Here is a 16,587-nt window from a genome sequence, read left to right as displayed (position 1 = left end):
TAATCTCACTAGAGTGTACCAACTCTGGGCAGAAGTTGCGTCTTTAAAACAGAGTACTGACTCAGTCACAGCTTATTACTTGAAATTAAGGGATCTATGGGATGAATTAGATGTTTTAGTTCCAGCTCCTTTATGCAATTGTGATGAATCTAAGCCTTATATTGAGCATTTAAATCAGCAAAGGTTATTGATGTTTCTCATGGGCCTTAATGAATCCTATAGTCATGTTAGAAGTGATATCTTACTTAAGGAGATTGTTCCTACTGTTAATCAGGCTTATGCCACAGTAATACAAGAGGAAAGTTAGAGGTTACTAGGAGTTATGGATGTTAATAAGGAACCTCTCATAATGATGGTCAATAAGAAGCAAGGTTTCAAGGGAAGGAAGCTGTATGACACTGCTTGTGAACATTGTGGTTATAAAAATCACCTCACCAAAGACTGTTATAGGATCATTGGATATCCTACAGATTTCGAAAGCAAGAGGAAGCAAGGGCAAGGTGATTCTTATGGTAGCAACACTGGATTCAAAGGCTATGGTGACTCTCAAGGTGGTAATAGTCAAACTGGTCATAGGTCGAGCAATTTTCCTCACAATCAGCAAACTGGTTCTGGTTTTAGATCTTATGCAAATTGTGCTACCACTGAAGGACAAGATATTAGACTCATTCTAACTGAGGAGGAATACAATCATGTAAGAAATCTCAGACACAACAATATCAGTTCTGCAAGTACTGGAGATACTGGTGATTGCAAAACAAACTTAGCAGGTAATGTATCTTTGATGTCTGATGCTTATGATTATAGTTGGATAATTGATTCTGGTGCCACTCACCATATCACATCCTCTAAAAAAATGCTAGAAGAGTTGAGCAATATGAATAGTAAGACGTCCAATACTGTCCAATTACCAACAGGAAATAAAGCTCAAATTGCTAATACAGGTCATTCTATTATTTTGGGTTGCTATAAGGTGAAGAATGTACTGCATGTGCTTGACTTCAAGTTTAACTTGTTGTCAGTTACCAGATTGACCAAGGACCTATTGTGTAGTGTCAGTTTCTTTCCTAATTTCTGTGTGATGCATGCACTTTCAAATGGCAAGGTGATTGGGATTGGTAGAGAACATGATGGTTTGTACTTGTTAAAGAACCCAATAAAAGCTGTTGTCAATGCTACCATAAAGGACAACAATGCTACAACATCACTATGGCATTTAAGACTTGGTCATCCCTCTCTTGCTGCTATGCAACATATTTCAGATATCAGGGATCTCCTAACTGATTTACCATGCTGTCACACATGTCCCCAAGCAAAACAAAGTAGACATGTTTTTCTTGACAGTGTCAATAGTTCTAGTTCTATTTTCCAATTGATACATGTAGATGTCTAGGGTCCTTACAGGACTCCCACATATGATAGGAAGCAATATTTTGTTACTATTGTAGATGATTACAACAGGTTTTCTTGGGCCTGCTTAATTCATTCAAAAATTGAAGTTTACTCTGTACTCAAGGATTTCTTGTTAATGATAAATACTCAGTTTGGCATGAAAGTGAAAGTGTTGAGGTCTGATAATGGGACTGAGTTTATGAATTCAAAATGCAATGAATTATTTGCTTCTCTAGGTATTATACATCAAAGTTCCTGTGCATACACACCCCAACAAAATGGGGTGGTAGAAAGAAAGCACAGACATGTATTAAACACAGCCAGGGCTTTAAGATTTCATGCCAACATTCCTATCTCCTATTGGGGTCACTGTGTAAAGGCAGCGGTTTATTTGATTAACAAGATCCCCACAAGAGTATTACAAGGTAAATCTCCCCATGAAATGTTCTATGGTACTAAGCCACAACTGAATCACTTGAAGGTGTTTGGTTGTCTTTGCTTTGTTTCTATACTTCCTAGATCTGACAAATTTGCTCCTAGAGCAAATAAAGGAGTCTTCATGGGATATGCAGAAACACAAAAGGGGTATAGAATATTGGATCTGGAGTCTAATACATTTCAGGTCAGCAGGGATGTCACATTTATAGAGGAAGAGTTTCCATTCAAGACAAAGTTGAATTCTCAATAACTTAAGCCATCAAAGTCAGTATGGTACCAGGAGTTTAGTGATGGTGCACCTGTTTCTTTACATCATGTTGAGCCAGCAGCTGTCTTACATGATGATACTCTTCTAGATCACTCAAATGAGTTCACAGATTCATTAGATGGTGGCGAAGGTGATCAACCAAGGACTGATTCTGATTCAGAAGCCATCAGGAATGATTCTGATGATGCAGAACCCATTGATCCTACTGATGAAGCATCAACATCTGCCCCTGTCATTATAACCCCTGAATCTACCCATATTAGACCAAGCAGGTCTATCAAGCCTCCTATATGGCACAAAGATTATCTTGTGTCCAAATCTACCAAACAGTCTCATAAAGATGTTCCTTATTCTATTACTAACTACGCAGCTTATTCAAGGGTAAGTCCTTCTTATATGTCTTTCCTAGCTGCATTGTCCTCAGTGAAGGAGCCTGCTACTTTCAAAGAAGCATCTAGTTGCAAAGAGTGGGTCAGGGCTATGCAAGATGAAGTCAATGCCTTAGAACAAAATGCAACTTGGACTGTGGTAGACCTTCCACCTGGAAAGAAAGCTATTGGATCTAAATGGGTATATAAAGTTAAGCTTCAAGCTAATGGACAAGTTGAAAGGTACAAGGCAAGATTAGTTGCTAAAGGCTACAACCAACAGGAGGGATTAGACTATCATGAGACCTTCTCACCTGTAGCCAAGATGGTCACAGTTAGGACTACCATTGGTGTTGCAGCCTCACAAGACTGGTCTCTTTATCTAATGGATGTGCATAATGTTTTTTTGCAAGGAGACCTTCTTGAAGATGTGTACATGGAAATGCCACAAGGTTTTCAAACGCAAGGGGAAAATAAAGTTTGTAAGTTGCTCAAATCATTGTATGGGTTCAAGCAAGCCTCCAGGCAATGGAACCAAAAACTCACTGAAGCACTGTTGTCTATTGGCTATTCACAGAGCTCATAGATTACTCTCTCTTTACAAAGAGGGATGGAGAGGACATAGCTGTGATTCTCATTTATGTAGATGATTTGCTAATAACAGGGAACAGTANGTGCAAAGCCAGTAGACTGTTGATCCTATACTCAAAGACATCACAGGCTATCAAAGGCTAGTTGGAAGATTATTATATTTAACCATCACTAGACCTAATATCAGCTTTGCAGTTCAGGTTCTATCACAATTTATGCAGCATCCTAAGAGGTCACATTGGGAAGCAGCTTTGAGGGTGGTTAGATATATCAAGAGTTGTCCTGGTCAAGGCATACTATTAAGCAGCAAGAGAAGTCTGGAACTTGAAGCATTTTGTGATGCAGACTGGGCAGCTTATCCCAACACAAAGAGGTATGTGACTGGATACTTAGTAAAGCTAGGGGATTCACTCATATCCTGGAAGTCAAAAAAGCAGCATACAGTGAGCAGGAGCTCTGCAGAGGCTGAGTATAGGATCATAGCTGGGGTGGTTGCAGAGGTCATCTGGCTAGTTGAACTGTTGAATGAACTAAAAGTCAATGTGACAATTCCTGTGAAATTACACTGTGACAGCAAAGCAGCACTCCAAATAGCTGCTAATCCAATTTTTCATGAGAGGACCAAGCATATCGAAATTGATTGTCACTTTGTGAGGGAAAGGATTAAGAGTGGAATGATACTACCTACTTATGTTAACACTAAACAACAGCCAGCAGACATACTAACAAAAGGGCTGGGTGCAGCCTCATATCATATGATGTTGTCCAAGCTTGGAGTCTTTAATATATATTCAGACTAAAGCTTGAGGGGGAATATTGAAGATTATGTGGAAGATTTTAGAAAGAGTTAGTTACTAGTTTGTTATGTAACCGATTCTTACGTGGCATTAAGTAGTTAGAATGCAAGTAGCAAAAGTGTGATCTATAAAAGTAGACACTCCTTTTTCATTGTAATTCAACTCTTCAGAAAATCTTAATAAAAGATCTCTCTCTTCTGCAATTGGTATTGTTCATCCATGGAAGAACAAACTTCCATGGATTCAATCACACAGTAACAAAACTAACAGTTCTCATTTCAAGTTTGTGTTTCTACTGTTCTGGTTTATCCTTCAGAGCACTCTGCCTATGCGGACAAATGGCCTCGACTCCCAAAGTAGTAGAATAAATTAGAGCCTTCAAAAAGGAATCAAGTAGATCTAATGAAACATATAACAACATATTCTTCCTCTATCAAGAGAGGATACCTAAACTTAATAAACAACTTTCAGTATACCTGAATGACAATACTGATCTCACTTCTTGGATTCCGTATGGTGCAGAGACTATCTTAAATCCTGTAAAGTACATGTGAGTCTGTACACAAAAATATTTTTTATTAAGGTAAACTTTATCAACAATCAACAAAGAAGTAAAAAAATCTCGAACTGACTTAGCAGCAATACAAGCAAACATGTCTCCAAAGTAGATAACAAGGCCAAAATAAACCAGAACTGCTTCTCCTTTGAAGAGAGATAAGAATGTAAATTACTGCATTGAGGACGAAGACGGTTTGTCAAACAAACAGCATAAGTAAGTAAGAGAAAATATCAAGTAGCTTATGGATGGGTCGTCATTGTACATTAGCTGGTCAGTGAGTAAAGAGAGTGTTCTTTTGGTGTTCTCAATCTCAGTGTGACCTATTTGATAAGTAAAATCATAAGTAATATAAAGTAACATGACTAACCAATTGAAGCACATTCCGGAAAAGAATGTGAATTCATGACAGAGTAGTCATACTAGGATCGGTGTTGTACACCATCCTACAAGAGAAGTGATGAGCAAGACGAAGCGATAGATTTTACAACTCTACCATAGAAAGACGAGGATTTCTTGCTACAGCAGTACGCAAGAGTTTTTCACTCTCGAGTCTCGCCATATTTGGTAATAGTCAAATTGCACATAGTTTTTTGTTTTTCAATTTGAATTTCTTCTTCTTCTACCAAATCAAGTTTACATTAGCGATGGATAGTTAGTCAAATTGTTTTGAATATATGTTCAGAATCAGTTTTGGTGTTTCAACTTGTCTGTCCATATAGTTTGTGCAGAATTTTTACATTTTTTTTTTACAAGTATAACGATGTGAGTTGAAAGATGTTAGTGTTTTTAAAGATTTTTAGTAAATTTGGTGAATGAATATAATTTCTGCCTTGTAGTGAATGGAAACTGCTCAAAAGACCAGATATAACAGTGATTCTAGCACCTCTCATTACTTTATTGTTCTGGAAATATCAGATATCCTAACATCCACTGACAGACCAATATCCATAATGAACCCATTTGATTAATTGTCTCTGTTACGACATTTTGACCTTATTTATCACTACAAGGCAGAAGTTATATTCATTCAGCACACTAGACCATAAGAAGCTATAATCCAGATGGCAATATATTAATCTTCCAGATGCCGGCATTGAATAGTTCATGTGATTTAAATAGGTACAAAAGAACATTAAAGCTATGCGGGGCGGGGCGGTTCATGTGGAGTGGGGGCGGCAGGGCGGGGTAAGAAAAAATAATTATGCTATGCTGAGCGGGGTAAAGACTTTGCGGGGTTAAACCCGCACCTGCCTCGCTACTCCCATTTGCCATTCCTAGTGCACGGTGGGTATTGGTTTTGGGCTGACCTAATTTTACTTTGTTTTTTGGGGCCTTGAGCCCATTATTGGCCCATAAGACACTTATAAATGATAATAATATGGGGAAACCACAAAATTAGTGGTGTGTATAGAATAGGATATAGGGAAAATGGTCAAATATATCCTTATACTTTGATTTAATGTTCAATTTTGTTCTTCGTTGTGTTTATTTGGTTAATTTTACCTCCGTTGTTAAAATGATCGTATCAAACATCCCTTACAGATAATGATTTCTCCATGTCTAGTTAGAATTTATCGATTTCAAATGGATCTACAATTAAATCGAGATGTGGCCCCACCTTGATCCACATATTCAAATGTAATTAATATTTTGGTCCACCGAGAACTTGCATGTCTAGAAGATGGATGTAGCGGAAATGAATATGTTAAGATGGATGTATGAGCATATATGATGAGAGATAGGAATAGGAACGATGATATTCGACACAAGGTGGGAATGGTCTCATTGGTGTAAAAGTAGAGAAAATCGTTGCTCAAATAGTTCAAACTTGTGAAAAGGAGATGCACATATGCTCTAAGAAGAAAGAGGTGTAACATGTTGGCAATGGCAAACCTGAAGAGAGGTAGAGGTTGTTCGAAAAAAGTATTTGATAGAATGATTAAACAAGACACGACGCAACTCCAACATATCGAGGACATGAGCTTAGATAGAAAAATTTAAATATGGAAATTAGGGTAAAAGGTAAGTAGATATTAAAAAGGTGTTAAGTTCCTTATTCTTATTGTTATTGTTACACTTCTACTATTTTTATTATTTATTTTTTTGTTACCTATTGTTACATTTTCTTTAGTTATTATATTGTTTATCGTTCCTTTCTTCTTATTTTCAAAATAGTATTTTCTTTCCAAACCCACTTTGATATATTTTACTTTAGTCGAGAATGTTTCAAAAACAATATATCTACTTGTTGTTATTATTATTGTTATTATTACACTTCTACTATTTTATTATTTATTTTTTTGTTACCTATTGTTACATTTTCTTTAGTTATTATATTGTTTATCATTCCTTTCTTCTTATTTTCAAAATAGTATTTTCTTTCCAAACCCACTTTGATATATTTTACTTTAGTCGAGAATATTTCAAAAACAATATATCTACTTTCATAAGATATGAATTAGGTCTACATGCACACCATTCTTCTCAAATTCCACTTATAAAATTTCGTTAAATATGTCATTATTGTTATAGTAACTCGACCATTTATTAACTCAATTATTTTTAAATTCAGCTCAATATAGTCATTTGACACTTTTAATTTTAAAGTAAGTTCTATTGCTTTAAAATTATAGAAAGATGAGGAGAGTAACATTTGGGGCTGATTAGATTCAAGACTGGCCCAATGGACTTCAAACTCAAAGCCCAAATACTATCAATGGGTTATTTGGACCCGAATTTTCCGAGAGATATCAGCCCCAATTTGAAATTGCGCTAAATTTGCTTCGGCGTGTTCAGCCCACCCACCGTCGGCCGGCGAACTTCCTCCTCTCCGTTTCTTTCTCCGGCAGATCACTGGTAAAGTTCCTCCTCTCTCTCCTACTATGTACATATTCATTTCACGAGGCAATAGCTTTAATCCCTTTTGTTTTCTCCGATTTGTAAATTGTATTGTAATACTCATCTCCCCGCATTGAGATAGCTAAACTTCAATTTTTATTGTTCTTTGTAGTTTAATTTCTCCGATAACAATCTCCGATTTGTAAATTGTATTGCAATACTCATCTCCCTGCATAGAGATAGCTAAACTTCAATTTGTATTGTTCTCTGTAGTTCAATTTCTCCGAGAACAATCTCCGATTTGTAACTTGTATTGCAATACTCATCTCCCTGTATAGAGATAGCTAAACTTCAATCTAGTAATGTTCTTTGTAGTTTAATTTTCCGATCATGCATTTTTAGTTTGGGTGAGTGGTTTCCCAATGGTGCGTGTTTTTTACATGTGTGGTGTGGTTTGCAAGCTATTGCACATGAGCGAATTTAACCAGCGTGCACCCGAAGAGATATCAGCAGTTGGTTTGCTCGGCTTTCCCAAAAAGAAAAATTATAACACCAGAATTAGGATGCGAAGTAATCAATTTCTGAAAACCTCCATGGTTATTCTGTGACAAAGATAAGAGCTCTTATATTTCAGCTGATGGCTCAAACTTGTATCAATCTGCATTTAAGTATTTTTGTTAGTTATCAATTCTTCTCTAATGTCTTATAATGTTGATGTGTGGTAAAAGTTTTGGCAGTAAAGATGGAATCTTTATCCTCATATGGTGAGTTTTCAACTCTTTGGGAAATAGTTCTATGCTTCAATTAATGTACCAAATTGTTTCATTTATTAGAGTAACCATTTGGGTGTGTATGGGCTAAACCTGCTCTTGTTCAATAGCTCGCAAACCAACACGTACAAATGTGGAGCTTAATAACTCTCTCAGGGAACGTTGCCTACTAGCAGTTACAGAATCTTATGATAATCCGTCGATCATTCATCATTTATGTTGGTAGTTGTAGGCTAAACCAGGGTATGATAAAAAATGTGCTATGTGTTCCAGGTTTTAAACTGAATTTATTATCTGTAGCCAAGCTGACCAGAGAGCTAAATTGTGTGTTGAAGTTCTATCCTGATTTCTGCTTAATGCAGGACCTTCACACTGGGCAGGTGAAGGGGACTGGTAGAATGCTAAATGGCCTATATCACTTGCAGTCTGGGTTTCAACATTCAATGGTAGCTTGTAGTACAGTTCTGGATACTGACATATGGCACAAGAGGTTAGGCCATGTTCCACATAGAGTCTTGGCTCAAATGCAGCTGACTAAGAGATCCAAGCATGTTGGTTGCCACATCTGTCCTCTAGCTAAGCAGACTAGGATTCCTTTTCCTCATAGTACTAGTAGAGCAAATAAAATGTTTGATTTAGTTCATGGAGATGTATGGGGACCTTATAAGGTACCTACATGTAATGGGCACAGATTCTTCCTTACCTTAGTGAATGATCACACCAGAATGGTTTGGATTTACTTGTTGAAGTTCAAAAGTGATGTTCCTCTTGTATTAAAAGATTTTCTACAGCTTGTTAAGAATCAATTTGAGACTAATGTCAAAGTTTTTCAAAGTGATAATGGGACTGAATTTTTCAATTCTGCTTGCAAAGTTTTGTTCAGTGATACAGGTATTGTTCATCAAAGCTCTTGTCCTTACACACCTCAACAAAATGGTGTGGTGGAAAGAAAACATAGGCAAATTCTAGAGGTAGCCAGATCAATAATGTTCCAAGGTTTTATTCCAATCAGGTTTTGGGGCAAGTGTGTTCAAAGTGTTGTGTATCTCATCAACAGAATCCCTACTAGTGCACTCGGAGGGAAGTCTCCGCTTGAGGTTTTCCAGGGAAGGAGACCTAATCTACAACATCTTCGTGTGTTGGGTTGTTTGTGTTATGCCACTGTTAATTCTCCTATACGAGATAAGTTTGGCGTGAGAGCAGTTAAATCAGTTCACATGGGTTATTCCACTACCCAAAAGGGTTACATACTTTTTGATCTAATTACCAGGTCATTCTTTATCAGTAGAGATGTACATTTTGAGGAAGGTATATTTCCATTCTCCTCTAGTCCTTCCCTGCATTTTAATCCTCCTAGGATGCCCCAATCTGGTGAGTATGTGATGGATTCAGATCCATTTGTGGTGATCAGGGGTGAGTCTGCAGAGGTCAGTGGTGTACATGCAGAGGTACTCAGTAGTGAGTCTGCAGAGGCTGTATCTCCATCACCTGCTCCTTTAGTTACAAAAGATATTACTCACGATCATCAGCCAGATATTAGTGCCCCTAGAAGGTCCAGCAGAGTGGTGAAACCTCCCACATGGTTGCATGATTTTGTTCACAAACCTGTTCAGGGATTCAATTCTTGTCAGTATCCGATGTCCAACTTTATGTCGTATGACAACTTATCTGATCCCTATCTCCAAGTTTTATGCAATATATCCACCATCAGGGAACCCGAGTCTTATGAAGAGGCTATACATCATCCTGAATGGACTGCTGCTATGGATCAAGAGCTACAAGCATTAGCTGACAATAAAACATGGTCTCTAACACCTCTACCTATTGGCAAGAAGGCCATAGGATGGAAGTGGGTCTTTAAGGTCAAGTACAATGCTCAGGGTCATGTTGATAGGTACAAGGCTCGTTTGGTTGCCAAAGGTTACACTCAACAAGAGGGTTTAGACTACCAAGAAACCTTCTCACCTGTGGTGAAGATGATTACTGTTAGAATTGTTCTTACCATGGCTGCAATGAAGGGTTGGAAGTTGCATCAAATGGATGTTTTTAATGCCTTTTTGCAAGGAGATCTCCTAGAAGAGGTATACATGATCCCACCTCCTGGTCTTTTGAAGCATGGGGAGTCTTCTTTTGTATGTAGATTGGACAAATCTCTCTATGGTCTTAAACAAGCATCTAGGCAATGGAACTTAAAGCTTACTGAGGCTCTTCTTGCATCTGGTTTTCATCAAAGTCTCCATGATTATTCTCTGTTTACCAAGACTGTTGGTGCTCACATTGTTTTAATTTTGGTTTATGTGGATGATCTGATCATCACTGGTTCTTGTTCGACCCTAATTGAGGAAGCTAAATCTCTACTTCATCATCATTTCAAAATCAAGGACCTGGGGAAGTTGAGATATTTCCTTGGTCTTGAAATTGCTAGAAGTGATCAAGGCATTCTTGTCTGCCAGAGGAAGTTCACATTGGACCTCATTGCAGACATGGGATTGGCTGGTTCAAAGCCTGCTAGCACACCTCTAGAGCCCAATTAGAAACTTACCAGTTTGGAGTTTGATCAAGGCCATGAAGGGGATACAAATGATGAACTACTTGCAGATCCAAGAAGCTATCAAAAGTTGGTCGGCAAATTGTTGTATTTGACAATGACTAGACTAGACATTAGCTTTACCATACAGAACCTGAGTCAGTTCATGCACAATCCCAAGAAGTCTCACATGGATGCAGCTTTGAGAGTGGTAAGATACTTGAAGAATGCTCCAGGACTTGGGATTCTACTGTCATCAGAAGATTCTACACAATTATCAGCATATTGTGATGCTGATTGGGGAACTTGTCCTATGAGTAGAAGGTCAGTCAGTGGATTTATAGTGAAGCTGGGGAAGTCATTGATCTCTTGGAAGTCTAAGAAGCAGAATACGGTCTCACAAAGTTCAGCAGAAGCTGAGTATAGGAGTATGGCGAATACAGTTGCAGAAATAGTATGGACGATTGGGTTATTTGAAGAAGTGGGATTGGGGTTGAAATTACAACTTCCTGTGACACTTTACTGTGATAGTAAGGCAGCAATGCAGATTGCGGCAAACCCAATATATCATGAAAGGACCAAACATATAGAGATTGATTGCCACTTTATTAGAGAAAAAATACAAGAGGGGTTGGTGCATACTGAACATGTTAACACTACACTACAACTCGCAGACATTTTAACAAAGAGCTTGGGGAAGACACAACATGAGTTTCTATTGGGCAAACTGGGAATGTTCAACTTGTTCTCATTACACAGTTTGAGGGGGAGTATTGAAGGAGTCACGTGATCAACACATGTGTACAGCTGTCTATTAGTTAGTTGTTAATAGTTAGTTAGTTAGCTAATCTGTTAGAGCTAATTAGTCACTGTTAGATATTAGATTAGTCGGTTACATCTATATATAAATGTACATGTACATACACTGATTCATTCATTCAATATAGAAGAAGTTTCCCCACTTTCTCTCAATAATTTTGTTGTTTAGTTATAGTCTTATAGAATTTGTCCGTCTAATTTTTGTTATTTTAGAAGTATCGATTCATCATTATTGCAAGGTGTAGGAAGCAACAAGATTTTAAAGGACTTTGGTCCAATATTATGGAAGAAACTCTGTAGTCATTAGGTTCTTCATAGTCTCAACTTATTGGACATATTTGACTAGGGTGAAGACTTTTGGAGTATTCTCTGATTTTCGCAAAAGATTGAACTTGATTTATATTTTCTTAGAAGGAAAGTGTGGTGTTTTACCTGTTTGCTAGAGATGCTAAATGTATGCTCTAGCTAACAGAATTTCCTCCCCAACAGGGTAATTATACCTTCAAAAAGGTGTTCTTTTTGTGGAGCTTTGGACTCTTCAACTAATCTGGAGTAGTTTGAGTCGTACGACATTACGTTGTTGGGTTGTTGTATCCTGGAGGGGACAAGTCAAGAGACATACTGCTGGATCGGTGTAGATGATGCCACAGTGGGATTGAATCTCCTTAAAAAGAGNTAGAAGTATCGATTCATCATTATTGCAAGGTGTAGGAAGCAACAAGATTTTAAAGGACTTTGGTCCAATATTATGGAAGAAACTCTGTAGTCATTAGGTTCTTCATAGTCTCAACTTATTGGACATATTTGACTAGGGTGAAGACTTTTGGAGTATTCTCTGATTTTCGCAAAAGATTGAACTTGATTTATATTTTCTTAGAAGGAAAAAAAGGTGTTTTACCTGTTTGCTAGAGATGCTAAATGTATGCTCTTGCTAACAGAATTTCCTCCCCAATAGGTTGGATTTTTGAAATATGACATTGCTGAAGAGGTATGTGTTGAGATTGTTCATATCATTGAAGTACATCACTGCAAATGTGGTAGACAGAAACAACGGGCGTATAGTAGCAACATCATCTACCGTTGAACATTCAGTGAAACAGTCACTTGAGTGCGGTAGAACTTGCAATGCAAAGGCTGCAGCGATTGTAGGGGAAGTGTTGGCAATGCGTCTCAAAGTGGAGGGTCTTGATCAGGGGCAAGGAAACGGGATCCATGTCAATGTAAATAAAGAGGTTGAGAAGAAAGGTTTCAAGAATCGTACAAAAGTTTGGGCAATAGTTAATGGCCTTAAGAGCAATGGAGTGAAACTTATTTTGGATGACAACGAAAATGATACTTCTCGTCCTAACTTCCACTAACATAGTGCGTTGATCCTCTTTGCACATCCACAAGGTACAAAAAGTGAATTGCATCTCATCTCAGTAAATTAATTGTACTCAATATGTAGTTGACTCTTAAAATTATATCATGCTTTATTTTATAAAGTAAAAATATATTAAAGTACTCAATGGAGTGAAACTTATTTTGAAGGTGATTGTTCAACTTTTCTTGGTAAGTGGAAAATCGTTTGGATTTAATTGTTTTTAAAGTAAAAATATATTAAATAAAATAATATTTATTAATTAAAAGTCAATTAATCAATTAGACATATGATCAAATTCTCAACTCTTTTTTTGTAAGCAAGAGACAGTAGAAATGTCTTTCTGTCTACATCCAAACAAAATTCTTTTCATTTTTTATTCAAAACTTAATCAAATTCATTTTACACACAATAAAATATTCAATAATTCCCTCCCTTAATGTGTTATGATGATATGCTTAAAAAAATATGTAAAAAAGAATTTGTGTGATGATGAGTAGTTTTCTCTTGAAATTTTAGTGTTGGTGTATATGCTTTTTTTTATTAAAATAAAATATTAATTGCATATGTTAGTGGATATAAAGATTGTGGTAGAAGATGATTATTGATTCTTGTAACTCTCATGGTCATTAGTTTCTTGTAACTCATATGACCATTAATTAGTGTTTTGTATCTTATGTAACATCTATCACATTCATCTACCCATATAACTATCCCTCATTCTACCCATTGATTATATGGAAGATTTCTTCACCTATAAATAGTGGTGTTTCTTCCTTTGTGAAAGATCCTAACAAAGATGAGATAGTGTTAGCCAAAAAATATGAGAAGTGTGAAATAATATTTTAGTGCGTAGTAGTGAAAGAGAGAGTTGAGACAAAGAATAATATTCTCAGTCTTCAACTATATTCACTATATACAAAAGAGGGTAATTATATATTGAAGAAGGTGTTCTTTTTGTGGAGCTTTGGACTCTTCAACTAATCCAGAGTTGCTTGAGTCGTACGACGTTACGTTGTTGGGTTGTTGTATCCTGGAGGGGACAAGTCAAGAGACATACTGCTGGATCGATGTAGATTATGCCGCAGTGGGATTGAATCTCCTTAAAGAGAGCGAGACATTCGCGTCTCAGCCTAAAGATTTGTTTGTTCATTTTTTGTCATTTCGTTTTCAACTGTAATATTTTGTATTTATGGTATACTACACCAATACATAGTAAATATATATAAGGTATACTTGGTTAATTGACAATGTGATATTCTTAAATTGTTAAAATTTATTATATCTAGACAACATACATAAACCACATAATTAACTCTTAATCATCTTTGATTTTCTTAGTTATAATTTTAGTTATGAACATTGCCTTATTATATATTATGAATGTGTAGAGAATTTTGGTGTTATAATTAGCCTCCTTGAAATTGCTAAACACTTTACATAAGTGAACCTTAAAAGTATACTAAGTATACATTGTTTGACTATGTTATATAAAACTTATGATCCATTCAAAAGTATACCTTTAAGTTTTATTCTTGTTATTGAATATTATCTTATTATAAGAATGAATTGAGTTATTTGATCATGTTGATTAGTCGTGCATAAATTTATTTATTTTCGTTAAATTTCAATCTGGAGATTTTCTATTTCTCATATAAAGTTATCTTCCTAATAGCTTGTCCTTGGCTATATATATTCACATTTCCTTGATGATCTTACAATTTGTTTATCTAGTGATATCGTTTATAAGTGGATCTAACATAATATTTCTTGATTTCATTTAGTTAATTGTGACAATTTCACTAATAACTAATTATCTAATGGCGTTATATGACTTCATAAAAGATGTCGATATTTTTTATGATACATAACACTCCCAATCCTTCTTAATATCGCTTAACTATTGGAATGTATATATGTATATGTATTAATGTCAAAAATTTAGATCAAATTGCAATATTTTTCAAGAAAATTTGGAGTTTTATAATGTTTTCTTCAATCTTGTATCGAAATCAATAAACTCAAACATCATTGTAAAAGGGAGCAATGCACGCCTATTTGGATAATTTTCAAGATTATACTACTCCACTATTGGTTAAAAACACACTTAGTTGTGAATTTATTTTAAGTTGATCCGATGATTTAAATTAAATCACTATATCCCTTAATAGTCGTTAGATATTTATTATAACGCAAAAAGTTTTTTTTTTTTTTTTTTTTATATGTGTCAAGTATTCAAGACTTGTGTTATTTCCATCTAATGAGTTTGAATTGGGTTACTCATGTAATCCACTCAGTATATTTATAATACAATTCTTTGATATACAAGATATATGTGATAAACAAATACATTTTTCGTTCAATTTCACTTGTTTAGTACTATTTCAAAAATAGTATTTTCACTTTTACTTATCACTTTCAACATATCAAGAAAAAAAAAACTTCCATATTTTGCCATTAGCATTAAACACTTGATTTCAAAATCATTTTTCAGGACCTAATACTAAATATCAGTTAATAAGGATAGTACGATAAAATAAGCATATCAATTATAATTTTCTTAATGAGTATGTCAAATCCAAGTATAACAAATAGAAATGAACGTACAAGGTATATTTTATGGATCGAAATATGTCATGAAATTATTATTGTAGACAATAAAATTCGCGTCGAGAAAATAATAATCAAGAACGAAAAATTATGCAGCAATCGTTTTATTATTTCAAAGTGCAAATGTTACAATCTCTATGATTCCTCTGAATTCACCTTTTCGAATATAAATTCAAGGGCTCTTGAGCTTGTTCTTGAATTTTGTTCTTGTTCTTGGACTTTAATCTTGGATTCAAGGGCCTTTGGAGCTTGTTCTTGAATCTTTGTCTTATTCTTGACTTGAACTTTATCTTGATCTTGACTTCTAGTTGAATTCAAAGGTTTCGAGCTTGATCTTGAATCTGGTGGTCATGATCTTGATCGTTCTTGAGCTTGAATTTTATCTTGATCTTGACTTCTAGTTGAATCCAAGGGCTTTGAGCTTGATTTTGAATCCGGCGGCCTTGATCTTTGATCGTTCTTAAACTTGAACTTTATTTTGATCTTGACTTCTAGTTGAATCCAAGGGCTTCGACCTTGATCTTGAATCTGGCGATCTTGATCGTTCTTGAACTTGAACTTTATCTTGATCTTGACTTCTAGTTGAATCCAAGGGTTTCGACCTTGATCTTGAATCCAGTGGTCTTGATCTTTATCGTTCTTGAACTTAAACTTTATCTTGATCTTGACTTCTAGTTGAATCTAAGGACTTCGAACTTGATCTTGAATCTGGCGGTCTTGATCTTGATCGTTCTTGAACTTGAACTTTATCTTGATCTTGACTTCTAGTTGAATCCAAGGGTTTCGAGCTTGATCTTGAATCCGGTGGTCTTGATCTTGAATCTGGCGGTCTTGATCTTGATCGTTCTTGAACTTGAACTTTATCTTGATCTTGACTTCTTCAAATCTTCAATTCTTAAACTTGAACACTTGAATTCTTGAACTCTCGAGTTCTTGAATTCTTGAACTCTTGAGTTCTTGAATTCTTAAACTTGTAGCTTGTAGAGAAATTTGTGGCTTTTGATCCACGAGTTTTCTCTAGCTTTTTATTTAGAATTCTTCATTCTCTTTTTTGAATTATGAGGACCCATATTTATAATTTCAAAATAGAGGAGTTGTAAATGGAAGAGGACTCTCTTCGGCCAATCAGATTTAAGTGACATGACATATGAGCTTTATGGAGCGAGCTTTAATTAAATCTATATTGTTAGATTTAAATAATTAACTCAATTATATTAATCCATAATAATTATATGAACTAATATATTCAT

General features: G+C 35.7%; 1 protein-coding gene across 2 annotated transcripts; it reads left to right on the top strand.

Annotated features, from left to right (window-relative positions):
• The first annotated feature begins 7,130 nt into the window (after positions 1-7,130).
• Positions 7,131-12,870, top strand: LOC125852874 (uncharacterized). 2 transcript variants are annotated; one of them, XM_049532554.1, is made up of 2 exons: positions 7,131-7,269; positions 12,323-12,870. In XM_049532554.1, exon 2 carries the CDS (start codon positions 12,339-12,341, stop codon positions 12,723-12,725), a length of 387 nt encoding a protein of 128 aa, XP_049388511.1. In that variant the 5' UTR covers positions 7,131-7,269; positions 12,323-12,338; the 3' UTR covers positions 12,726-12,870. The 2 variants fall into 2 exon arrangements, with proteins under 2 accessions (XP_049388511.1, XP_049388512.1); XM_049532555.1 differs by lacking the exon at positions 7,131-7,269 and adding an exon at positions 7,794-8,015.
• Positions 12,871-16,587: the final 3,717 nt, after the last annotated feature.

Source organism: Solanum stenotomum, unplaced genomic scaffold (assembly GCF_019186545.1).
Source record: "Solanum stenotomum isolate F172 unplaced genomic scaffold, ASM1918654v1 scaffold6398, whole genome shotgun sequence".
Lineage (NCBI taxonomy): Eukaryota > Viridiplantae > Streptophyta > Magnoliopsida > Solanales > Solanaceae > Solanum > Solanum stenotomum.
The sequence above is the reverse complement of the archived record's forward strand: the minus strand, read 5'-3'. Positions and strand labels throughout refer to the sequence as shown.